The following is a 27,842-nucleotide window of genomic DNA, read 5'->3' on the forward strand; positions in this document are numbered from 1 at the left end:
AAATTTAAAAAGGGGATTACGTTTTGCTGACTGCTGATTTTAAAAGCCGTAGATTCACCAAGTGCAGACTACTGCCCGGTGCCCCTGACAGAAGGAGGCTTAATAGCTACAGCCCGCAGTTGCAGGATTTGGAATTTTGAAAGGGTCTGAACAAGGCCACCGGGAAAGTAAACGTCATCTGGATCACAGACAATTTTAATAGGTTGCTGTTTGCACATTTAGACCACGGGCCCTTTCTCTACGGGGGCGAAAACGTTTTGTAGTTAACTGGGCGTTTTGGACGCGCTCTGTAAACGGTGATGCTACGGCGACGCGCAGGAACCGTAGAGGGAAGAGACAGGTGAGGTGCGGCTGAGGAGCGCTGTTTCAGAGACGCTTTGGATACCGATAGCTGTGGTATCCATCACCCTTTTACTCCACACAGAGGAAAAAGAGCGACCGGAGAAGGCGAGTTGGCGACTGGCACTTGCATCAGCCTCCCATACCTGGCCATCTGGTGCGGTGAGTGTGCCAAATGGTGCGATTTAGAGACGGATATGTGTGAGGGGAGACGGAGTGTGGTGTACGGGACGAACAGGTATATGTGCGCAATTTTATTAGTGCGACCAAACGTGATGCTGCATTATTAGTCCTCTTGGTTTGCCAGTAGATGCGCGTTTGGCACCGTCTGGACCTTTGTGGACAGGAGCTGGTCTTTGTGTCTGCTGCAAGTTTGTGGATTTATTATCATGTGTGCGGCATGTGCACATCTTTGCTGCATGTCGTTGTTGTTTCACGTGTTGCATAGTGTCTTAAAATGCTTATATTATCTAATTGATGTCCCCACAAAAAGAGCTCACAGCACAAACACTGCATTGCAATAAGCCTGTATACAATTCTCATTGGATCAAACCTGGACCACAGGTCGGGATCTAAACGAGGCGCATAATGACATGTTTTATTGCTCATCTGCGTCAGTTAATGCCTTTTGTTATTAAATGTTTGCTTAAGGTTTTCTGTTAAGAAGAGTAAAGGTCACATGTGATGATTTGAAAGCCATAAAAGGGATTGATTGTGTCATTACTCACTCACAGTGGAGTGTCAGCATAAATGCACAGGCAATAAATGCACAGAGTAAACAATTGAAGGAAAGTTACAATAAATATGAAAAAAAAAATACGTGGCTGTTGGTGTTTTAGAGATGGACACCAGTCTGTCAGTGTTTTATTACATCACTGTTATTGTCACTACAGATCCACAGACTGACAAAATATATCTCTTCCAGTTACATTAACTTTGCACCTAAATAGCCCATTACCACACTGCACACTCGCAAACCTCTATGGCCTAAGTTACATGTTTACTCACTGCCATCCCTGCCCTTACTGAAGTGATTTAATAGTTACAGTTTACATAATTTGCTGTTTACAACTTCGTCCTTCATACTAAAAGCTATCAAGTTCCACAGAAGGCCAACAACAGCTCCCAGCTGCTGTGGTTTATGTTTGTGTTTCTGTGTGTTGAAAGAAAAAAAAGAGTTGGCTGGAGACAAAAAAAAAAAAATAAAAAAATAAATGAAAGGAGCAGGGGGGAGGAGGAGATGGAGAGACAGACGGATTGGGTATACAAAGGATAAAGTGTGGCAGATAGCAATCAGAGATATACTGTAGGCTACAGGGGGATTGGCAGGGAATGTAAAAAGACAGTAAAAGAAACGATGAAGACGAAAGCGCGGAGTGAATGAGCGTTGAGGGAGAGGGGCTGCAGACAGCAGTCTGAGGGGGTGTGAATGGTTTCCCTGTTATCCTTGCTGCCCACACAGACAGCCACACAGCAGCCGTGCGAGCAGGTGCTAACCCCACCAAACAGCAACGGCAGGGAACAACAGGTGCAGCCACTGTTTCCCTTGGCCTCCCTTTGGAAGTCCGTCTAACGGCCGCCCATCCCAAACATACAGCTACGCCAAAGGCCATCTAACACCCACAGCCCGTATACTGGAGGCTACCAAATGGATACCTCAATCTACATCTAGGAAAACAGCAAGCAAAGGCCAGGCTTGAGGAATTCAATTATAAAATTAATTATGCTGTAAACAAAGTTAGAACCACTTGAAGCAATAAGGCAAAGCAGGCAGCAGGTAAAAAGCAATCTAAGAGAGCCCCGGGGTAAGACAACTGCCCACAGGGACATTTAATGAGCTCTATTGATCACACAGGACCCTATTCAATCACATATGTTAAGCTGCAAACAGGGCATCTCAAGCACGGAAAAAAAAAATTTGATTGGATTACAGTATAATTCAGCCCACCACAAAGAGAGTAAATCAAAAGCAGATCAGTATGCTGGGGTTGCTGAGGAGCACGTTTCTATAAATGTGTAGAATGACAGTTTGAGTTCCTGTGTGCGCGTTACATAGAGTGAGATGAAACAGACAAACAGAGAAGATGTTGGACGGAGAGAGATGTTATCTAACAGCTTCTCCGTTCCTCTTGGCAAGAGAACACGTCAAGCAATTGGCGACAAATTGCCTCTCTTTACCTCTGGTACACAGAAAGGAACAGTCAAACACTCCTGGTTCAAACAGTGTGCGGCTATGAGCCGCCGCTAAACCAGTAGTTTTCTAATTGGATCGGCTTGTTTCTGTACTGGCAACCTCGTAGACGTTTCCTACACAACACGTCTGGGTTGGTGAGAAAAAAATTCGTGCAATAGCTTGTGATGTTGTCAGTCGCTCTACCTACACTCACTGTTGCTTTCGCTGTTTTCACACAGTCTGGACATACCTGCCACCCACTGTTCTGCTTATGGAGGAATGTCAACACGCACACTCACAGTGTTTGGACAAACTTCAAGTTCATCACTAGTTGCTGTATGAACTCGCACCTGCCCTAACAGTAACCGCCTCCTCCGTGTCAAAAAGTAGGCAGGGTTATTTGCTAATGTGATCATGAAACAAAGTTGAAAGCCCAGTGCCTGGTGATTTGAAGAAATGCTTATTTTCCTAAAAAGCAGCTAGATATAGCATACTCTGAGGCTCCAGTTTCACACATGGCACCCCATGTTTATCTGGTGGTGGGGTTTGGTGGGATTCTTTAGAACAAAATCGGCACTTCAAAAGGGTGTTGAAGCTCACAGACCTCGGGGCAGTGAAATCAGAAGGATCTAAGGGGCTAGGCATGCTGGGTACTGGGTCTTCAGAGCCTGGACCTCAGGGAGTCACTCTGCAAGATTAAAAGGGCCATGGGGTCAGGAGTCATGCGGGCCTGCTTTCTTTACCTGTCAGAAGCTAACCCTTATCCCATGACAGGTATTTAAAATAAACTCCTTAATGCAAACCTTCTCTGTGTTGATGTGAGAGGCTCTCGGGAGCTTAAATGGCCCTTTCTAGGAATTCTTTCCAGATGTGTGAAAAAGAAAGAAGCAAGGTAATGGTTACCACACAAGCTGAAGGAGCTTTACCTGTGTCAGACTCTGCAGTAAATTGTCCATGGTGCCATAAAATGTAAGATGTTCAGATGTGGATTTGGTCGATGCATCAGCCACATGCGGCATGTTAAAATACCTTGCAGTTGTTTTCATGTACAAATCCCTCGTATACTTCACAGTGGCCGTGTATCTTCGGTTTTATGACTTCATGACTTTGCTGATTCCTCCCCTGAGGTGCAGCTTCTTTTTTTTTGTGCATCCATGTGCACATTGTGTCGTCATGACATGGTAACACGTGTGCTCATTTCCCATTGTATCATTCTACTTCTGCATCAACTTTACAACACCTCTGATACCGCCTCACCCCGGGGTCAGACAGATGCCTGCACAGTCCGTTAAGGTGCGATTGTTTAGGCTGCTCACATGCATGTTTTCTCTGTGCTGCGTGTGTGTGTGTTCTATTGTGTGTTAAGGTCATAAACAGTTTGTCTCTCCAACGAACCCATCTCTTCGCATCTAAATTATTCTTTCTTTTAACTGCCTGGCAATTGGGGTGTGAGCGATATCACAGCTGTTTCAACTCAGGAAGATAGAGACGGTCTGATCTCTTACATTCTGTGATCCCATTTGCATCACAAAATTGCAAAGTGAGAAAATGACCATCCACTTCATGCTCTCACTGAAGCGCTCGCACACATCCGCATGGACACACAAACAAGATAAGCAAATAGCCAAGTAACCTTTTCTCAAATGCCACCACAAAGGCACTTGACTTTTTACTTCTTTGCACAGAGTAAATGGGGCTATATATACATATATATATATCTTATATATATATCTTGAGCACTATCTTCTCTTAGTTTGCTGCTTTTGTTTGCGATAAATTCAGTGAGTGCCAATGCCAAAAGCAGGCTTTAGTTATGGCAGCTTAGCCAGAGAGATTTGGAAGACTTTTTTTTATTGGGAGATAAAGGCATGCGAGTCCTTTGTCTCCCAGCTACTCGAGATGGTTTTGTAGCCTGATGAAGCTTTGTTACGGCTAATCTTCTCTCGCCTTCCTGTCCTCTCAGACACCCATTCCTTCTTCAGAACAAACACAACTTTTCTCTTTTAATTCCGCCTTTTCATCTGGGGCCCAGTCCCAACTGAAAGGAGAGGAGCAAAGCATAGCAGAAACACAATTATACCTGCAAGGAGGAGAGACGGTCCTCAGGGGAGGTGTCACGTCTGCGCATGGGTGTTTATGCTGTACGACTGTGTGTGTGTGTGCGCCTGCGCGCGCACATGTGCACATGTCAGTCTACGAGCAGGTTCTTTGGCATTTTGATATCTGTTGTGTGTAGACCACCTATTGTGAGCTATGATCCTCTTTGCAGGCTTCTGCCAAAAGAGCTATATTTACTGGGGACAAACAAAGAACAACACGTCGAGAATATGAGCTACCTTTCAGCCTCCTTCTACACCGGCGTAAGAGAAGCCACTAACGGGCCATGAGATATATGGTAATGGCTGCCACATTCAGACATTAGCACACCCTATTTAGCATAGTCTTTGTTGAGGTGGAAAAATGAAAGGCAGGTATTTGTTGGACTCTGGTTCGTTGAGCCACACAAGGCAAACAAAATGAAGTAAAACTGGTATTTCTTACTAGTAACAGTTTATTTTCATGAAAAGGGTGATTTTCTGACTTTTTTTTAAAATACTCAATTAGCTTAATATGTGGTTGAGAAAAAGAATGTATGCTCCGCAGGGACAGATGTCACAGACTACCTTGTACAGTACCAAGTGCGCCATTAACAGTGTGGGACCAAACGAACTGATAATGATATTTCAAAACAGGTCAAATTCACAGATCAAAAACTCCTGCCACTGTCGTGTAATTAGACTGCGTCTTCATCGCCGTCGTACGCTCCGGTGTGTGCGTGCGTTTGACTCTGTGCTCATAGTGTGTGTCTGAGGGTGTGCACTGCATACTCATGCGCTCGCCTCTAGCTCAGAGCTGTGCAGTGAATGTATATGTGCTTACTGCAGTCAAACTCTGGTTAGTAACGTTTGCCCTTGCTGCAGCTTTGTACAGCACCTTAAACGTTTGTGTGTGTGTGTGTCTGTGTGTGTGTGTTTCCGGGGGAACATTTTTGTTTCAGCTCCACCATTACCTATGCATTAGCTGTTTTTGTAGCTCAAATGTTTTCATTTGTGAGTGTTTGGTTGCTTTGTTCCTACATTTCGGAGCTGTTTATCCCACTGTGTGTACATGTGCATTATCCATAAGCTGATAACTCACTGCATTCATAGGCTACTGTGTGTCTGTCACTTGCAGCAATTTGGCTTTAGGCAGAAGGCCTGATTGGGGAAGAAGTCTGAGGGGAGATGGAGCTCTCTTTGGCTAGACTCCAGCTCTGTCCATCCTATTTTAATTACCTATGGCACTCGCCCAGGGGAATATCTCTCTTCCTCCGTGTCTCTGTTCCTTCTCTCCATCTCCTCCTCCTCTCCTTTCTCCACTCTTTCGGCCACCATCTTCTCATTTCCCTCGTTCATTACACCTTCAGTCTCACTTGGTCTCTCCCCTTTCGTATCGTATTCCTCTTTCACACCTTACAGCTGCGTCAAAGGCTTGTTCAGAGCTAACCTTTGCATTAGCATATAAATGACCCCGTGGATTGAAAGGTATTTTTGGATATTTAACAGCAAAAGACAGATTCCCTTAACTCTGATTAGACCTGTTCTAGGGAGACAGGGAGCCACTTGAGGGAATATCGCCTCCGCCTCGATAAGATAAAGACCTGACACAATGATTCTACGGCTGAAGAGCGCATGACTCTGTGTGTCTGCGGGCCCTTTTTGCTCTTTCCCATGTTTGTATATGAGTGCATGCAAACAGGTCCGTGTATCTGAATAAATATCCGTGTTTTTAGATTTCTTCATTCCAACCTGTTTGCCCTGACACTATGTGGTTCGACCTGCACTGCTGCTTGTTCTGGACAGATTCACAAACAGTTATTCCCACAGTAGAAAATCCAACTTGGATCAAACTCTTAAGACCCAGCCAACCATACTGGCACATGTAATTCATAAAATTACAGTTACAGCAGTGTGCAGGGATTTGCCAATCGTGCTGCAAGTACAAACTACAAATGAAGTGATTCCCAAGGTTTGGGAATTATTGCTAGAGTACTGACAGCACTCTTGTGTCTGTAGGTTAAAATGTATGTACACCACAGCAACCAGTTAGCTTAGCTTAGCACAAAACCTGTCAAAAGCTAAACAATATCCATCTGCTGACACCACTAAAGCTCACCATTTATAGTCAAAGTGTTAAAAAGCCATGATTTTAAAGCTGTGCTCAGATGACAGTCAACATAGTTATGGTTTGCAGCCGAGACAACATCCAGCACAAAACCCCGTGACTGTTGTTTTTATGCTTTGGTTTTCTTTAGAGGAGGCTGTTTCCAAGTGTTTGCATTAAGCTAACCCGTCTGCTGACTGAAGTCTTAACATATATCTCTGAGATGTCACCAGAAGACATCACCAAATTAACTTTTACCCCATCCAGAAGCTTTAGATTCATTTGTTTGTCGGAGCGAGAGAATCCCGAACTTCTCTCTTGAACTTCTATCTCAGCACATTTTTAATGTGTTATGTTCTTTTTTTTGGTAAATTTAAAAAAATACATAAGATGGAAAGGAATAATAGCAAGCACTGATACTGAATCCGTGCTCCCACAGATCCAGACAGTTCTTTTAACGTTCATGTTAGAGATACTCTATCCTGTGTAATTCTGTATGTTAGACGGCCACTGTTTCTATGTGAACTGAGTCACTGGGTAGGTCTACTCTACGGTAGTTTCACTTCAAGATACAGTTTTCCATTGAAATATCATGGTGTTGATTTGAAAAAGCCTTCATGAGTTGAGACAATCCTTCACTTTGCATTGTTGTCTTAAAGCATGAGGCAAGACACCAGACTCTAACATATGTTTCATAATCATGATGGACGTCCTGGTGGTGCTGATGGAGTTATTTTGTGCAGTCATACAATGTTTGTCTGGACTTTCACCAGCAGGTTCCCCGAGCATAAATACCACAAAGAAGGGCTCAGAACCGAGTCCTGTTTAGCGTGCACCCTTTTCATCTCCACTGGATCTATCTGCGTTAAGTCTATTAATGCAACGATCGCACTCGTCGGGTGGAGTGCTGAAGTGTGAAGGTGACCCACTTCTCCCGTTTTAGCCCTTGTCTGCGTTTCCACCCTCAGGCCATCTTACTTATTTCCGGGCTTTAACCTGCATACTGTCCTCAAGAAGAAGCGAATTGCAAATGAGAACAGGGCGGAGAGAATTCAGTTTCGGCCGAGTCGTCGATGCCGATGTATTGTTGCGTGAAGACTGGATTGTGCAGTTTGCAATTTTTTGTTTTTAATTCCACCTTTCTTGATCCATCTTGTTTAGGACTGTAAATCAACCTGACGTGACAATCGAGCTGAGGATTTGCAATGAGTTTTTTTTTCACATATATTTCTTTTGATCAAAATCATGCTGTTGGGTTTAAAGTTTACATTGTGTCCAACAATGTGTATTAAGGTTTTTACATGCACAAGGAAAAATAATCACTAATGTAGCTCTCTCATCTTGATTGATTCAGCTGAAAAATTACATCTTTGAAATGGAAATGCCATTTAAATAAACCTTAGTAGAGAGATGCTTTCTAAGTAAAAGTGTAATAAAGAAACATCCCTGTGTTTCCAGTGACTATGCTCTATTCTTGACCTGCTGATTTCATATGAGGTGTGTGGATAATGTGGAGAGAAGACGCTTGCAGCTACCCCATCCCCCCTGCTTGCGGGGAGATCGGGAACCCCCACCTCCTTATATTCATGTCCATGTATGTTCCTGCACACTCATATCCATGTGTATGTATTCAGGTTAATTCTCGAGTGTGTGCACCATGTGTGTATGTGTGTGTTTACTTGCTATGTGTGTATGTATGTGTTAGAGGGCGGACCCGCCCTCCTCGCGTTTACATCTACTGCAACAGAACATCTCTGCCTAGCTTTGCTATTGGTTGCTACGGTAACAAAGGCACAGAGTGGAGTGGCTGCAGCAGCCAAACAGAGGAGCGAGGGACGGAGGGAAAGAAACGGAGAGAGATTGAAAGATTTTGCCTGTAGACCTGATCACAACAGCCGATTCAGCTCATCACAAAATACGTCTACAGATACAGCGATGAGTCGAAATGACAGCGCCATGAAAAGATGGGCCTGATTTCTGTCTCACACGCACATATCAAAAGAATAATTAATGTCTCTTATGTAGATGGGTGGAGCAGAGGTCAAGGCTCTTGATAACAGTGCTCGTACTGGGTTGGGTAGGACTAGCTGTGCATCTGTTGGACTGCTTAGGCCTTTTCTCGTGGTCAGTAAATGGTCCTTGGCGTGGATAGGGATGCTGCTCTGCAGGATGAGAGTGTATTGATCTTGCTCAGCGGCTTTAATAGTTGAGATGCCGTCTGCAAATATGAACATGTCCAATATACACTAAAGGCCACCGAGGCATTTTAGGATGGGATAATGGGTAAATATTAAATAGATAATCATGGAATAGATGACTTTCCCATAGCTCGCTGACATACAGGGCGTTGCTTTGAAATTCCCAGCATGCCGTCACTCCCGTCAGATCCACTGTGGCGGTGGGAGAAGAGCAGAGCAGAGAAAGCGGCCCAGTCTCTGCTGAAACATGTGGACAAAGTGATAAGAGGTGAAAGCAGGTGTGTACGCTCCTTTAGATGGCCTGCTGATTGGCTAATTATGTGGGTGTTAGCAGGTGATTTGCTAATGGGTTGCCTGATGAGGCTAGATTACATCGTGCGGCTGTCGCCATCATTACATGCATCCCATGATAACAGTGTAGGTGTCACACCATTTAATCCTATCACACCAACATGATCTGACACAAATAGCATAACACCCTTTCTTCTCTCCACTCACTCGCCTCTCCTCCCTTGATTTCCTGATACTCATTCTGTCACCAGTCTGTTTTTTGTGGCGTGATGAGCTGGAAGTCTGTAGCAGGCGGTATCTGTCTTCCTCTTCTTTGTCTTTTAATGAAACCACCTCTGACTGTTATCCTTCATCTCCCTCTTCTGTCTTTTGGCTCAGCTGGGAAAACTCAGAGACCTTGATAACCGAACGTCAAAGCGTTACCACAAACCTTTTTTTCTTTTTTTCTTTTCATAGCCCAGAGCATTGAAAATACTGCTTTTGTCATGGCACTGGCCAGCAGCAGAGATTTAATATGTTGGCCTTGGCCCAGATCCGATGGTTTATCTTATGGATCAATAACCTTAATCAATATGCACTCTAATGAGGAGGGTCCATCAATGATCGGCTGCAGGGTTTTAGTATGTCGCATGAGCATTTTGCAAGTGTGTTTGTGGGCGTGTGTTAGAGAGGAAAGAAGTTTAAAGGCACCAAGAAAAAGTGTTATGTAAAATCCAACAAAAGATTTGGTGCTGTTTAAAATGGTGTGTGACATTTAATGTATTATATTTAGAAATTAAGATTTTAAATAATGGATTTTGTTCTTATTTGCCTTATTTAATTATTAACTTTCATGAAATTTAAATAACATGAAATGCTGTGAGCTACATTTATGCCTGTACGTGTTTCCATTTCTGCAATTTGGCAACATTCAATATGCTGAATTATCTGTTATCATCTACTGGGTGCAGTGTGGCATAAATATGCGAACTGCTGCCACTGGATTACTTTACTAAAAACTACTTAGGAGACTCAAATCTAATAATTTCTTATTGGATTTCTAGACGTCTCTCTGTAATGTGTATAAATCACACTTATGAAGAATATGTGCGTTGTGACTCTTGACAACACGAAGCTATCGTGGTTGTTGTGGCAAAGCTTGTCCAAATCACTGGAACACATGCTTCATTTAATTCCCTGTATCCATCCTTTCACCCTTCACAAGACAACAGAATTTCATTTTAGGTTTTAGAATGAAACGGCTATAATGAAATGAGGCTGACCCTAAACCTCAATCGGTTCCAGTCGAGGGAATCCCAGTGGAGAGTCAGATGAAACAAACCTTCCAGCCCCCCTCAAGGCTCGCCCAATACGTCTGATGAGCTGAAGGCTTAGCGATGTCAAACCTGCAATCTCTGGGCTACAATTTCATTTGAAGTGATCCATGGAGTATAGTCTCCAGCGCACATCACCTAGCTGATGTCTTCAAACAGCTTGTCACTCCATTTCACACAGAGTCTGAAGTGTTGGCAACACAGGTGACTGTGCTTACATACACCAGTATGTGTGTGTTACATCTGGGTGCATCTGTGTGCTTCAAATAGCAGTTGTCATCGCCTTAGCAACCAACACATCTACCTCTCTACCTTCACTGAAAACATTATTTTTTTTTGTATCTGGGAACAGACAAGATGAGAGATAGAGAGAGAAATGAAGGGAGGAGGTGGGTGATGGAGGTAGAGAGATGGCAGATGAAAGGAAACAAGCGGGGGTTGGGGGAAACATGGAACATGGCATTCAGGTTGATTTGAAGGGAGCAGCACCGATATTGCTCACATCTTTTCTGCAGTTTCTAACCTTTCTTTTCATTTATGTGCCATCAAATTTCACATTTTCCAAGATTTCAGCGGCTCTTTCTGCAGCTCAAGACGAAAGCCGAGCACTCCGCCCTTTGTGCTCTCTTCATTTTGTCTTTTCTTTCCTTCTCTTTATGTCGCCTCTTCCCTTTCAAAGTACTCTCACATCAGTGACAGTTCGTACTGACACACAAGCATGTGCAGCTGAGGCACGGACATTTTGAGTAAATGCTCGAGAAATAATCCCTCATTCAAACATGTGTTTCGTGGTGTGGCAGCCTCAATTTACGTCTGGCAGTAACTTGCGTGTAGCAGCATTATTCCACTGTCTTGGTTTTATAGCTGCACTAGATTCTGATATATGGGACGAAGGCTCGTTTTTGACAGTTTCAGCCTTTATGCAGGTATGTTGCGGCTGTGAAGATGGACATTTCAGTGTGTCCGTTGGTCCATTACTGTGGTCCAAACTAAAATATGTCAGTAATGACCGGATTGATTGTAATGAAAATTTAACCAGACATTTGTGGTCCCCGGATAATGAATCCTAATGATTTAAGTGATCTCCTGACCTTCCTTCCAGAGCCAGCATGGCATTAACGTGGATGCTTTTGAGGGAAATATCTCAACGATTATTAAACGGATTTTCATGGTATCTGTTACAGACTGTCATATTTATCTCACTGTGCGTCCTAATGGCCTGGCGCTGGTGATCTTCTGATTATAAAACTCTATCATCAGCACAGATTTTCTCTTGGTTCACTGCCTTGGTTTATGACTAAATTCCTGCAGAAGTAATGGCGTTCGAATCAGCCACAGCTGTGCGTTGGTTTTAGTCTTAATTAACAAATGTTAGCATGCTAAAATGCTAAATTAAAAGGGTGAACATGAACAGCATCACACATAGTGCGCATAATATCTGCTCATTAGCCAGCTGACAGTAGCAGCTCTGAGCTCAAAGCAGACTGATAGAGCAGCTAGTATGACATTAGAGTCTTGTTTTTTGTACAGTTAGGTAGTTAGTATTTTTGCATCTTCCACAATATCAGTCTTTTTTGGCTCTGAGCTATAGACAGACCAAAATCTATATGATTCACGATGCAAAGCAGCTGATTCTAGAGAGATGACATCAAACAACAATCCATCTTATCACTCCCCAAGATCTGCGCTTGTGGCTGATCCGTACAGTTTCTCCTGTGAGGAATTACTGGAAGCTATTGGTGTGATTTAGGTGTGATGACAAATTGTCCTAAGATTGTTTTTTTATTTAATATTTTCCTTTATGAAGACACTGAGAATCATCTACTGACATGCATAACATGGCTGCATTCGTCAAGCTGCAGACTAATTGTGTTTAGCTTGTGGTAGACAGACGCTTCATCCAATCACCTGCCCTTTCTCAGGCTGTTTCTATAAGGACTACTCCTCAGGAGGTTTGTTGTAACCAACATTGACTGTATTGTAATAAAAGTGATGTAGCAACCAGGTAAAAAAAAAAGTGTACTGTTGTAGAAATGGCTTAAACCGCAATGACGATCACTGTATGCTAATTCTGACAAAAACATCAACACATTTTCTTTCCACAAGCCATTGTTATGTCATGAGCTAAATTCACTTCAACCCAATCTGCTCTGCTTGTCCTCCTTCTCTATAACTCTATAATTAATAGATGTTACGCCGCCTCAAAGAAAGGTATCTATGGGGGTTGCCTGGCTTGATTGACATGTCTGGTATGGAGTGATTGACAAGCAATCCTCAGGTTCTCAGCCAGATCCATCCATCCATCCATCCTCCACATTCAAACTCGAGGCTTGAAAGCAGAAGCCCCCAAACCAGTGGGTGATGTCTCTATGGCTACGTTCCTCTTTCATACACAGGCTGTGGTAACAAACCATCTGGCCCGTCAGGTTACTCTTTGCTCCGTTTGGCTTGTTCATGCTTTAGGGCATTCTTGACTTTTGACCTGTAGAAAGACATTGTCCAGCTTGCCCCAGTCACTCCCTTCATCTCTCCTTTATCTACTCTCGTTGTCTGGTTGATAGAGACCAGATATCCCCTTTTTGTGCCTAATTACCAGTTATATTGCCTTTTTGTGTCTGTACAGAAACACAATTAGTGAAAGGAACATAGCCCCCCATTGTGACTGTGTAACCCTGTGAATGTTTTGTCTCTCGTGCTTCATATGGTTGCGAGAATCCCCTTCAGTTCACACTGTTTGACAATGGAGTGACATTTCTGACAATAGATTCCTGTTACATCTCTGGAGCAGACAATAGAAACACATTAGCTCCCTGCTGAATGCAGGTTTATGGCAGCAGGCAACCTGCTGCACTTCTGACCCTGTCTTCACATTTCCACACCACTTACACACACGCAAACGCACACACTCAAACAAACTTGTGTTTCTGTCTCTGTGAAGACCTTCCATCGATGTGATGCACTCCCTAGCTCGTTACCCTACCCATAACCTAAATGTAACCTTCGGCAGTCTTAACAGAACTGAACTCTCAAGCTGTTGTGCCCCTCAGGGCTCCACAAGGACAAAATGGTCCCACAACATTAGTATTCCATTAAAAAGTTGGCTCCCACAACTTCATAAAAACAAGAGCACACACACGCTGGTCAGTTCCTCTGAACTGAAAAATCTGTCAAATTCTCAATAGGCACACAATCGTGCACTCTCACTAATGCACACACATGCAGACATATACAGTGCACAATGATAATTTTTCTCTCTCCTCTCTCTTTGTTAACAGTGCATGTGTGCAGCTGCCATGGCAACCGTGGCCCCTCCCCTCACATTTCTTCTCCTGCTGCTTCAAGTGGCTGATGGCTCATTCCCAGAGGAACCCAGTCCGCTCAGCTACGTCCCCGTAGAGGGTATGTGTCCTTTCCCTCCTTGTGTGGGGGGTTTGTGAGTGTGTACGTACGTGTGTGTGTGTGTGTGTGTGTGTGTGAGTGCACGCACGCATGTGTGTTGGAGCTCGAGTGTGTGCGTGTGTGCAGCATTGATGAATGACTCCGTGGTGGATGTGGAAATCGGGGGTCAAGGGTCAGAGCCTTGGCGTGGAGCCGCTTTCGAGCTACCGAAGGCATACAGATAAATAAAGAAACTTCACTCCATCTCTCTGTGGCAGCGCAGCAAATGAATAAATATGAGAGAGAGAGAGGAAGATATAGAGGAAGAAAGGAACAAAATGAGAGAGATAGAAATGATCATTATAAATCTTGAGAGGTGCAGAAAGATAAAAGAAAAAGCGGGAGATAGTTGGATTGGGCGGGGTGATACAGACGACAAGAGACACTGTTGAGTGGTGGGAGAGAGAAAAGGGGGGAGACAGGTGGAGATGGATCTCTACGCCCTCTCTCTCTCTTCCCTGTTGTCAAGGACAGTGAGACATTTTCCCAATCTGTCTTCACATGATGAGGGCTCCCCGTGGAGACTTCCACTTAGAAACTTTCTCGTAATCTGCTGCTGCCACCTTCTTTCTCAACCTCATCTGTATTCTCAGATTTATTTTAAATGCAGGGGAGAAAGGGAGGAAATGCCTGCTTCATAATAAAATCATAAAAATAGTGATTGCACCCCGTTTTCCTCATTATTATTAACTGCATGCATCAACTACAGCTAAAAAAGCACTTAGGAGATAAAAGTGTTTGAGTGTGCTTTAACTGCTCCACAGTTCATATCTGTCCATTATCTTTGTTTTCCGAAACAAAAGCACCAAGAATGAGTGAAGACATTATTAAAGCAAGGGTTAGAAAAGGTTTTTTATTGCCTGCCTGAGTGCTTTGGGTAAATACAGTACAATAGATGGAGAAAGTGCCCGTTCGTAAGCTGTCAATCCTTGAGCAAGGCATTTCATTTCCAGCACCTTTTGAGAAATATTCACCACCTTTCTGTCTGTGTGTTCATGTCAGTGGTGAGGAGATATCCAGTGTTCCTGGGCAGGGCTCATCGCTCAGCTCAAAGACAGGAACTGCACATCCAGACGATCCTCCAAGTCAACCGCACGCTCTACATCGGAGCCAGGTAACCAACAGCAACCGCCTCCGACTGTGTGTTACTGACGTGTTCGCATTAATATGTTTTTGCTTTCATTTGATTCTGCAGCTCCCATCTGCTGTCAGTCGGCAGAGGACATTCAGTTTGCGAGTGATGATGTGTCTGGTCTTGTTGTTGAATGTCAAATAGAAACTGTTTGTCCACATATCTCTTGCACACGGACAAATAAGAATTGCTTCAAAGCAGTGATGAGCAAATAGCTGCACATGGTCCAGATCGGATCCTCTTGTGATAAAGTATTCACTTACATACTTTACTTCAAATCTTTTTTATGACAGTGACATAATAGAGGGGTTTGCAAACTGTATTCCTCATGCTCAAATGAAGACTAATAAACTCATCTAATAAACCCATCCATTTTCAAGTGCTTATCCGAAGTCAGGTTGCAGTGGCGACAGGCTAAGCATGAATTTCAGATGTCCCAGGCCAGTCGATATATATATAATCCCTCCAGCAAATTCCCGGTATACCCTTACCAAATGAATACCACAAATACATAACATTACCCACCCAATGTAACTGGATCATTGTATGATTCAAAAAAACGTTTTCAATTTCATGGCTTCAGCCTGTTTGACCAAAATGTATTTATCCCTGTTACCCTGCTTCCCCCCTCTACAAAAAAATACAATAAAGAGGCGGAAGTCTAACAAAAATCCTTTTTAAGAGAACAATAAAATAGTCTTTTTTATCAGATATACTGGAAATGAAACTGGAAATAAACAACGCCAGGGCTGTTGTGTTGAATTTATTCACCAAGACAAAACCACCACTGAACTCACAATGCCAAGAGAGAGTCTATGAAAATAAAAGAAAAAATCTTCAGACAAATATAAATACTTAAGCTCAACTTTGTATGGTAAAACGTATATTGCCTTATGTCTTCTTGATTGTGTGACTGTCTGACGTGTCTCTTTCCCAAACAGAATTACAAAAACTCAATATTTATTACAAAAACTAAAAATAATCCAAGTAAGACAGTGATAAATAATCACTTTAGCTGCTACTCGTACTTTCACATGTGTGATTGCTAGGAGTGATTTGGGGTGTTTTGTGTTTTCTAGAGATGACTTGTACAGAGTGGAGCTGGATAACATGGCAGGTGATGAGATGTTCTTCAGCAAGGTAGGACTCATTCTGGTTGAACACTCACGTACACACACACACACACACACACACAGTTAAATGGAAATGTTCACGAGATGGTGGTTTGTCTGTTTCCAGAAAAGGACATGGGAATCCAATAAGAATGATATCCGGGTGTGTCGGATGAAGGGCAAACATGAGGTAAAATACCCACACACAACACTGGCTTGGAGATCCCCACTTGCATCAATGGTTTCTATGCTATCACACGGATAGACACACACAACAGCTGCTACAGAAGCCTTATTTCCTTTGTGTGCACCTGCACGCAGTATTTACACAAATTTGATCTGGTTGATACACAATCAGCACATCACTTGATCGAGCTCGGTGAAACGTTACCCGAGCCTAAAGATGACTGTGAAGCTTTTTTTTTATTATTATTTTCCTTTACTCACACCTGCACTGTGCCAGTTTTCTGCATATACATCACAGACCGCCTGTGGGGAAGACGAGAAAGTGGGACAATTATATCTCTATATGAGACGATAGCTGACAGTGCTGTGTAGTATGATCAAATCAACAAAAGATAAAGATTTGATGGGACGGTAGCCTGGTTGACAAGGTGGAACCGAAAAATACAGGTTTTATTGCACAAATGTTACAACGCCGCTGGCAAAACGCAATCCGGGCAGAACCGGGTGGAGAAAAAAAAAAAAAAAAAAAGATAGAAAGGCAATGGGAAACATTATAGAGCAAACTGAGCAGAGAGAGTGACACAGCCTCGGGGAGGAAACTGTAATTGAAATGAGCTGAGGAAGGGAGGTATAGAGATGAGATGGGATGAGTGTGAGTGGGTGGAAAGGAAGAAACGCATAAGGAGGACAGGGCAGCCACCAGGTGGTGGAGGTGTATGAGGTGGAAAGGACAACAAAAGGAAAAAAAGGGAGGCGTCGCTTCAAACAACACAGATGAAAAGAGGAGAAGATGTAAGGGTGAAAAAAAATGATTAAAGCTGTGATAAAAGTGGAACAAAAATCGGAGAAGACGAACCTAAGGTGGAGAGACACAATATAGTGAATCATGTAAGTTAAACTATAAAACATTAACCCAACATTCTTATCATCTAGTAACACAGTAATTAGACCAGTCTGGATACTGTATAGGCCTTTTATGTGCAGCACCATCTCCCTTCTGATAACTGACACTTCTATAGGAGACATTTAGAATCGATTTAGCTTAAATAAACAGAAAGCAAACTTATATCATTAGTATCAGCAGTGACAATAAGGAACACCAGTATGAGACAGCATGACCAGTATATGTATTCAAACACTCGAATGAAATACAGACGTCACCAAGGTCTTTAAAGAAACTAAACATTTCATTCACTTTCCTGCCAAAGGTTAGATGAGAAACCTGACGTCTTTGCACTTGATAAATAGCAGCTTTCCTTGAGTTCCCTTGCGGTTGCCTGGCAACTGGTGCTCCAACAAGGATATAACGTGTTAATTAGTGAGTTTTAGAGGTGTTGCTTGGTGGATTTTGTTACCTTTGGGTGGAGACAAATGAGCTGTTTCCCCCTGTTTTCAGTTTTTGTACTAAGGTGAGCTAATGGGCTGCTGGTTCCCGAGGCGTAGCTTTTGTTCTGCGGCACAAAAAAAAATGGATCTCAAACAAATGTCCAACGATTCTTTAATCACTTTCTCTTGTGATTCTCTGATGAATAAAGTTTAGAGCTACACTTAAAAACTAGAGTTTTAACTTCTCGTCATCCGACAGTGATGTGAGCTACTATCACAAGGGGATAACGGTGTCATCGGCAGCCTCCACTTTGAAACCTGTTATAGTCTCCCATTCATTTGTTCCTGCAGATGTAGTGGGGCTGAGGGTGTTATTTCCTCTAAGGGCTGTTTATACTGAACGTTGGCAGCCTCTTTGCTCTGAGTGGTAGCGTAGCATCGGTTCAAAACTGGCTTTGTCCCATCACCCCGTGCCTTTTCTCCGTCTTCTTTAATCATATCCTTTTGTTTCGTCTCTTTTTTCTTCTACAGGGAGAGTGTCGTAATTTCATCAAGGTTCTGCTCAGCCAGCACGGTGGCCTGTTTGTGTGTGGAACAAACGCCTTCAACCCTCTGTGTGCCAACTACACTGTCAGTATCCATCTATACGTCAGCTGGTCGGTCTCTGCGTCTGTGCCAGTTGGTTTATCCGTGTCCTTTTTTTCCTGTTGCAGAGAGACACTCTAGAAATGGTGGGAGAGCCCGTCAGTGGGATGGCCCGCTGCCCGTATGACCCACGGCATGCTAATGTGGCTTTATTTGCAGGTAGCTTTCTTTACTGTTTTGCAGATATCAGACTCAGTTTTCAGCTCCAGACACATAAACGTCTGTGCCCTTGTGTTTACCTTTACAAATGATTTATAGTCAGACCTCTCGCTGCATTGCTTGTTTGGTTTTAATCTTCCCGACCTTGTGCTATCGCTCCATCTGTATCTTCCCCTTCTTAATCTCCTCCATTCCCGACTCTGCCCATCTCTCTCTTTCAGATGGAAGTCTTTTTACCGGCACCGTGACAGACTTCCTGGCCATCGACGCGGTGATCTATCGCAGCCTCGGCGACAGCCCTGCCCTCCGCACAGTCAAGCACGACTCCAAATGGTTCAGAGGTACTTTTAGAAACAGATGCATTAAAAAATGGCCCACCAGAGCCAGACACCTTCAATGGACGATCAGGACGCAAATAACAGAAACCATCATCATTATCTCCAGTACTTTACTAAAAGAAAATTGAACCGTTGCGGCTGTCTTTTCATCAGCGGTTCACAGGTGAATAAGACAATTTTAAGGGGCTAAATAATAAGCTACATTCAGCAAAAGCAGACATGATTAGACCTCCAGTTAACAGATTCGTAATAAGTAGAACACGCTCGGACAGAGTGATGTATTGTGGTTAGTCAGACTCTGCAGATTCAGGGCTTTAATAAGCCTCCGACTGAACAGCAAAGCCCGTTTTCCACAGAGGAAACAACAAACCAGGGCAGGTCAAAGCTGGGACAGTGCCGGATGAATAAATGATCCAGATAATGTGTATGCTTTTGTCCACAGTGATAAATTAAAAAGTACATGAATATTTAATGAGCGATGCTGGTGGACGGCAGCAGTTCACGTTAATGCCACTGTTATTATAGCATCATGTCAGGGACTATGCAGCATTAAGTTTGACCCCCCAGGCACAGAGCTGCTGCTGTTCATAACTGCCACTGTGTTTTGCCTAAAACCTTTTTTCGCGTTTTATTTTTCAGAGCCCTACTTTGTGAGCACCATGGAGTGGGGACCTCATATTTATTTCTTCTTCAGAGAGATGGCCATGGAGTTTCATCATCTGGAAAAGGTGCTCTCATTCTTTCTCTCCTTGCCTGCTGCTCTCCTTTGGTTTTGCTGTAACTGCTCCTTTTTCTCATTCTAGGTGATGGTGTCCCGCGTGGCGCGCGTGTGTAAAGCAGACCTGGGCGGATCTCAGCGCGTCCTCGAGAAACAGTGGACCACATTTCTAAAGGCACGGCTCAACTGCTCCGTCCCGGGAGACTCCCACTTTTACTTCAACCTCTTACACGCCACGAGCAACATCATCCACATGCAGGGACGAGATGTCATCCTGGGTCTCTTCTCCACGCCACCTAATAGGTACCAGGACACCACACACTACGTGCCCACATATAAAAGCATTGTTTTTTCTCACCACTGTCTTCTTCCCTCGTCTCTGGCAGCATCCCTGGCTCTGCGGTGTGTGTATTCGACATGCAGCAACTCGCTCACGTATTTGAGGGAAGATTTAAAGAGCAAAAATCCCCAGAGTCTATTTGGACACCTGTACCGGACGAAGCAGTGCCCAAACCAAGGTATTGTTATGCAAATTGTATGTGAGCAGAATACTGCAGTAGTGCTGTCTTGAGCACCTGTCTCACACTCATAGTCTCCTGTCTCCCCTCCTCCTGTGAGCTCCGACTGTCAGTCACACTGCTACTTCACCACCATTCAGCCTCCAGCAAATGAAAATGAACCCCTCTGGATCCTCTTTCCTGCTGAATCTCCCTGGACTTGTATCACTCTCCTCTCCGTCCTCTGTTTACAGGCCCGGAGGGTGTGCAGTGCAGGGATCCAGATTTAGCTCCTCCACCACACTGCCAGATGAGGTGCTGAACTTTGTGAAGACCCACCCACTAATGGACGAGACCGTTCCGCTGCTGGGACACAGACCCTGGGTGGTCAAGACTATGGGACGGTACACAGAATGACTCACTTGTTTCACAGCACCCACGCACACACTTTTAAAATGTGCACAATAGCCCACAGGCAGGAAAGGAAGCATGCTTTATTGACATGTTTATCGACTTGTGTGTTGATCCAGGTACCAGCTGACAGCCATGGTGGTGGACACAGAGGCCGGCCCCCATAAGAACCGCACGGTCTTGTTCCTGGGCTCCACCCGAGGCACCGTCCTCAAGTTCCTGATGGTTCCCAGCGGAGATTCTGTCTCCCACAGCAGCGTGTTTCTGGAGGAGGTGGAGGGATTCAACCCGGAGAAGTGAGGAGTACTCAAGAGATCATTGTCCATCATTTCCAATCAATTACAATTCTTGGCATGTTGCTCAAATTTACCATAGCTGCTATTAGTTAATAGCTCCGCTCTGCTTCCATCAAACACTGTGTCAGCTATACTTATTTAAATATCTGATTTTTACAGATTTTTTCTATTCATTAGTTCCATTGACCGTATCTGTTACAGGTATGTTGATGTATTGAATGTAAATTTTTGTTGAGCAGCACCAACATCGGCCTCTGAGGCGGTAGTTACAGCACAGTAGCACATTCAGTTTTGCTCCTGTGCAGCGAGGCATACTTGAGTACAGGCTATCAATCACTCATAGAACAAACCAATAATCTCTCTGTCCACCCATGTCAAGTCAACACCTGGCTAATCTGATTACAGACTGAAAACAGCTCAAACCACAGCAGTTGCGAGCAAGAATGTAAGCGTAACAGGCAGTTAGTGAGTTTCCCACCCACTGCTGTGGAAAATATACTCCACGTCATACCTGATCGTATAAGAATAAGTGCCAAAAATGAAAGTAACAATGCCTTGCCTCTGTATCCAACATTATTAGAGAAAAATAATCTGCAGGTTATTATTAATTGTTTTGTCTAAAGTCAGATAATCCAATCCAAGACGACATGCTTCAATAGTTTTATCTGAGCAATCCAAAGTGCCCAAACACATTGACACATACGTCAGGGAAAATACATCAAATCTGCACTTTTAAGACGCTGGAACCAGAAAATATTTGGCATTTAAACTTGACAAATGACTGCAAAAAAGAAGTTTTGAAAATAATAGTAGCAATCAATAGTGAGGGGAATTAACTTTCTGGCGACCGGTTCATTGATTGAACAGTGAAATAGTTCAGCTCTGTTTGACTTGTTGACTTGTTTATTGCTGAATATAAGTGTAATATAAAATCTTATTATTGTTTTGTATTACTCAGAGTATTACGGTAAAAGATCATCAAACATGGCAGCAGAAACCATAGGGATTCTGGTTTCCTTCACTGGCAGCTAACTCAAAAGAGAATTTATTTCTCCCGATCACAAAGTTCAGAGTTTGAGCCCTCAATAAAACTAGAGGTTTCTGATATTGAGACTTTTTTTATAAAGGTTAGGGCGAGGTTTTTTTTTTTGTTTGCAGGGTCAGCAGATGAGGCTTTGACTCTGTCTCAGATTTATATGAGGTCAAAAAGAGTACAAAGTCCTCTCTCTTCTGGCTTCCTTACCCTCTGCTCTTTGTCTTCCCGTCGTCTCCAGGTGCGGCGAGGACTCTCCTCAGGCTCGTCAGCTCTTGTCTCTGACCCTGGACCGCGCCAGCCACACTCTGCTGCTGGCCTTCCCCTCCTGCCTGGTCCGAGTCCCCACATCTCGCTGCCATCTACATTCGCGCTGCATGAAGTGAGTGACACACTCTTTTTTTTTTTTTTTTTATGTTTTTCGTCAATGCTTCTTTGGCCGACAATGAGGTCTGTTAAAATGTAATAGTGGCCATTAGCCAAGGCAGCACTTAGTGTCTGACTCCTGTTTTGTCTGTGCTTTCTCACTCATTGTCACTGCAGTCTTCCCAATAAGATTTGCAAGTCTGTTTTTTGTTTCAGTCATCAGGGAATGGGTGTTATGTGTGCATGTCAAATCACAACTTGTTTGGTTTAATATTTATTCTGAGAGATTTTACACGGAAAATGATATTTACTTGACACAAGAGGCCTTAAGAGAGCGACTCGCTATGAATACAGAGAAAGTATTTGTTTATTACTGTCCATGTGAGGAATGTGTTTCCAAGCTGTGAATTTGATCCCCACATCAGATATGCTGTACATCACACAGGGTAATGCAATATATGCGTCTGCTGTGAGTCATTCCACTGCTTCTCCTGGTATTTCTAAAGATGTCTCAAATAAATGTCATTCATCGGTGGAGACGCCTTTCATATTTTCGGTGTTAATGATGCAGGTTACCAGCTTCCTTGTTTACATGATTAGCTGACTAGCTGCCTATGCCACATTAATATTAATTTCCTCCCTGGTTTCTCAAGCTGGGTTTGTTATGTTCTTCTGTGTGTGCAGGAGCTGCCTGGCCTCCAGGGATCCGTACTGTGGCTGGACCAGAGGCAGCACCTGCTCCTTCCTGAGACCAGGCACACGGTGAGGACAACGAACCATACACAACCCACTGTGAACAGAGTCAGCGCAGGTTGCATGTAGATACGCAATACAACACAAATGCCACCAAGAACGCAATACAACAAGAAAATGTGCAAGTAAATAAAGATTACAAAATGAAACACGATTAAAATGCACAACTTTATTTAGTAAACTTCGATGTGTACCAAACCACAGCCACAACATTAAAACCACTGACAGGAGAAGTAAATACTATTGATCATCTTGTGACTCTGCTGGGAAACTTTTGGACCTGGCATTCACGTGGATGTTACTTAGACATGTACCACCCACCTAGACCAGACCAGACACCCCCACCCCGTAGTAATGACACTCCTTGATGGCAGTAACCATCCCCAGCAGGATGCAGCCTGACTCAGACACACACACAAAAACGGTTTAAGAACAACTCAAAAAACATGAAGAACAGCACAAGGTGTTGACCTGGCCTCCAAATTCACTAGATCCCAAACCAATCAAGTATCTATGGGATGATCCACAGAGGCCCCTCCAAAGGCCTCCATTAACAACATTCTGTTGCCAGACACCACAGGACACCCTCAGAAGACCCATAATGAGTCACAACTGTTTTGGAGGCACAAGGGAGACCTACACAGTATTAGGAAGGTGGTCATAATGTTATGCCTGATCAGTGTATTTGATAATTTAGTATTGACGATCCACTCAGCTGACAGACAGCTGAGTGTGGCACTGGACCCATGTGGAATTCACAACTACCAAACCATTTATGTGTTTGAGGCTTCCACATTGTCTGTCTGCTCTTAAAAAAAAAACACTGCATGTTTGTACCAATTTAGAACCGATTCCAGTGATGCATGAAACCACTGATCTCACGGCAGTTTCCTGTAAAAAATATTTTGTATGTATTTAAAACTAGAGCTATTTCACAGATTACCTATTATACATACTCATTAATTTATAAGCCATTTAATTTGTATGTGCAGCATTACATTACAGACTTACATTATAAATATAGATTATTACCAATTTACAGTAGTAAGTTCAAACTAATTACTGCCAGTATTACTGACAAATATGTATTCCCATAACCAGTACTCAGTGTCATTATTGGTTTTCGCTCCATAAAATACTATTATCTGTATCAAATTCAAACATTGATCCTAGTGTCGCAATCCCTGCGTCTAGCTCCCATCGCCACCTGTACAGCTGACCCTGACATTTGACCTCCCTGAGGGGTGGAAAGTGAAAGGAGAGAAATCAATGAAGGGTTCAGTAGGGCATCCTATTACAATGGATGACACATCAGTATGTGCCATATCAATGTTATTGATGACAACTACCAAACATCCTCATTAATTTGACATAAATAGAGCATGCTCATAAAGGTCAGTCCTTATTTTTTGTCCACTGTAACACACATTCTTCTGCTGCATTTGACTGTAGGCTTTCATTCATTCTTTCATTCCTCTGTTCGGTCATTACAGCACCGCAAGACATCACATAACAGTGGGCCATAGTGAATTAAAGGCACTACATGATTCCTTCTGTATGCTGTTTAGATAAAAAGAATAATGTTGGTCTCTGATGTGCTGATCTGTGATCTCTCTGTGGCTGCAGGCTCCCTTTTCAACAAGATGTGGAATACGGAAACACCACCTCCCATCTAGGAGACTGCGATGGTAGGTTGCAGCACTATGACATGGTTGTTTCTGACTGTGTACAGGGGACTGAAGGCAGGCTCCGCCTAGTGGCTCAATCCTTTATTACACCTTCCTATTTGTCATTATACATTTTGGGGAGGTGAGGTGTCTATTCCACCAAATGAAAGAATACTCACAGCATTTTCTGTAATGTGGCACATTTTAATTATCTGGGGTGTGATGTTCTCCTGAGCCAAGCAAGATCCATTCAACCTTGACATCAGCTTTGTTTTGGTGCCTTTGTCAGGGGCTGAGTTGGGTGGGTGTAGAAGTGGGATTCTGGTTTCAGACTCACCAGCTACAGGTCAAAACGCTCCCAGTGTGAGACATTTTAATTAGGGAGGGTGTGAAAGAGGCAACACGAGACTGCTGAATGGGATTTTCGCCATCCTCCTGCTTATGGGGTTTTGTTTTCTCAAAGCTGAACATCAGAGAGGAATGGAGTAGCTGGTAAGTAAGCTGGAAATAGCTTAGCAAAATGTCACATGATGTCACTTCTGTTTAGAGGCTCAGATGTCTCTGCAGCAGTAAGCAGTACCACAGAGGCCCTCTTTGAACCTGAAATTCACAAAGTCAGTGGAAACCAAAGAAAAAAAAAAGTTATTTCCTTTCTAGCAGATTCTTTCTGAACTGTTCCTCATGCCGTAGCCCAGTTTCAGAGTCATAAAATCCCTTTAGTTGGATCTGAATTTCCAAAAGGCAACAGAGGAAGAATACGTAGCACACTGTAAGCCCCCATCAGACCCACTTGTGTTGGACTGATATAGAAGCTTCAAGCTTTTATCCCGCTGCTAGAAACTGATAGCACTAGAAGTCAGAGATTCCAGGCTGCGGACCTGACAGACTCTAATCTGAGCTCTGAAAGCGAAGGAGAGGCCGAGCCAGAGACAAGCATGCGCTGCTGTGTCTGCAGATGGGAGCGATTAGAGCTGGGTGGAAACACTGAGGTAATGGTATGCTGCGAGGAGAGGCTCTCTGACCAGGCTGCAGGGTGGAAAGTGTGATCAGAAGAGGGGAGAAAAAGAGAGTCAGCTGCTGTGGTCTGAGCTGTGCTGATGACAAGTGCAGGCCTCTCTGATCCCGGAGCTTGTGGAGCCTCAAGGCCAAACTGGAGAGAAGATAATCATCGCGGAAGATATTGTTTAATGCAGAAGATGATCATCACCAGCCATGAGTGTTATTGTAGTTATTGATTTATTTGGATATATTATGTTTTAATAGAGGAAAAGTGTTAAGAAGCAGAATAGCGCTATGTGTAATAATAATCATTTTAAAGTACACCCTGTGGACAGACACAGAGAGGAGGTTGTCCATTAGACTGTTCTACTAAATGTCATCTTCATAATTGTGTCTCTTAATCTTTAGGGATTCTGCAGCAGAGTTTGCTGATTGAACCAGAAAGCTTGGTCTCTCTCAACCTCCTCGTGGCGTCTGCAGTCTCGGCATTCACCATCGGGGCGGCGCTGTCCGGCCTCGCCGTCTGTTGGATCATGGCCCACAAGCCTGCCAACCGTCGCCACGGCAACACCTCCCAGTCCTCCATCCAGCGGCGCGAAAGGGGCCTGCTGAGCAACGGCGGCGGGATGGGAGGCTCTGTGCTGAGTGTGACACGGCAGGGAGGCGGGGAGCGCCCCTGCTCGCAGGGAGGGGAGACCCTGTTCGTCATGCCCAACGGGTGGGTGAAATCGGGAGAGCTCGACCCCGGTTTCCTGCCCACACCGGAGCACACGCCCCAGCAGAAACGCAGAGGCTTGCGATTGTCTGACTCCAACTCTGGAGGGTGGGACACCAGCCAGACCTACCTGGGAGGAGGTTCTGTAGGATTGGGGTCGCCCTGCCGTATGCCGCCCTCCGTCTATCTGACCACCAGACTCTTCCAGCAGGGTGGAGGCGGTAGACACAACGGTGAGAGCCGAGGGAATGACACTCCCCGTCAGCACTATGTCTGCCTGAGCAAGCAAGAGAAAGGAGGAAAGGGGACGCCCAAAGTCCCCCTCAGGAAGTCTGCAGGAGAATATGTTTACCCCATGACCCCCCAGGACTCGCCTGAGCGTCGGAGGGTGGTCTCAGCGCCCAGCGCCCCCGTGGAGTACAGCGAGCCGCTGCCTTTGCGCTGGCCAGCCCAGGAAGGATACATCCTCAGTAGCCACGGCATGGTCCCCGTCCCCCTGCCTCCACCCTCCATGCCCGCTCACAGTAGCCAGGCTTATGTGTCCCAGCAACACACCCCTGGGCTGACCAGGGCTCTGCTGAGAGGGGCCCTGGAACGAGGTGAGCTGGGCGAGTTTGTGGATCTCAGCCAGCTGATGAGTAAGAAGAACTGCAATGACAGGACTCAAACTGGCCAGTGACTGTGGAGGAAATGAAGGGGACAGAATTCTGTCCATGTGTGGACCTCTTGGTTTTATTCACACAGGTCTATCCTTTCTCTTCATTCTGTTTATCCCTCTTTCTCTTCCCTCCTCTCTTCCTTACATCTATATTTCCTTGTCATTTAACGTCCCTTATCTTCTGTGACAGTCTCTCAGGCAAACCCTCTCTCGCCCCATGAAGAGCCTCTCCTTATGACTGGCTGCTGGGTCTGCCACTCATATCCCGGCTCACACTAATTGGTCAAATGGACCGAGGTTGTTGCTGTGTCTGCATTGCAGAGTTGCCTCTCTCTCCTGCTCTCAGCGGCAGCGGGAAGAAGGAGGAGGAAGGATGGAGGGGAAAGATAGACAGAAAGAAAGCAGAATGGGGAGCAGAGAGGACGAGGACAGAGACAAAGATGGACACGGCACTTAGAGTCTGCCTTCCCTGTGCAGATTGATGAAGCCTGCAGAGCCAGTCAAACAGTGCTGCAGGAGTGGGATGCTATTTCCCCCCTTGGATAACATTAACAAGACTGCCACCCATCTGTTCCCCACTTTATTACCCGTTGGTCTGATTGCCAAGTAGGTACTTTAAGTTAAATTGCAAATTCTGAACATCATAAAAGTCTGTGAAGCTCTAGGTGAGTCATCAGACAAAAACTGAAGTCATCTGGACAAAAACAGAAAGCCACTGGTGAAGCAAAATCCCTCGCCCTGTTTCTTTTTCTCTCCTTGCTGCACACACACAGCACTTGCATACATGTACTTGTACAGGTGGGTATTTAGTATTCTGTGTATACGAGAAGCATGACTTGTGTGCCAAATGCCTCTAACCTGTCTCATAGGGATATGGGACCATAACTCACGTCTTTG

General features: G+C 44.2%; 1 protein-coding gene across 1 annotated transcript; it reads left to right on the forward strand.

Annotated features, from left to right (window-relative positions):
* Window positions 1–299: 299 nt before the first annotated feature.
* Window positions 300–26,966, forward strand: LOC311489602 (semaphorin-6B-like; the record flags this gene model as incomplete). The annotated part of the gene is made up of 18 exons (XM_084546748.1): window positions 300–340; window positions 423–501; window positions 13,772–13,895; window positions 14,937–15,048; window positions 16,146–16,206; window positions 16,306–16,368; window positions 18,222–18,320; window positions 18,404–18,494; window positions 18,716–18,835; window positions 19,472–19,560; window positions 19,636–19,853; window positions 19,937–20,068; window positions 20,302–20,451; window positions 20,578–20,754; window positions 22,029–22,169; window positions 22,838–22,915; window positions 24,533–24,594; window positions 25,981–26,966. 18 exons carry the CDS (start codon window positions 300–302, stop codon window positions 26,964–26,966), a joined length of 2,823 nt encoding a protein of 940 aa, XP_084402874.1.
* Between the last annotated feature and the right edge of the window lie 876 nt (window positions 26,967–27,842).

Source organism: Chelon labrosus, assembly GCF_963514085.1.
Source record: "Chelon labrosus genome assembly, chromosome: 6".
In the NCBI taxonomy this organism is placed as follows: Eukaryota; Metazoa; Chordata; class Actinopteri; order Mugiliformes; family Mugilidae; genus Chelon; species Chelon labrosus.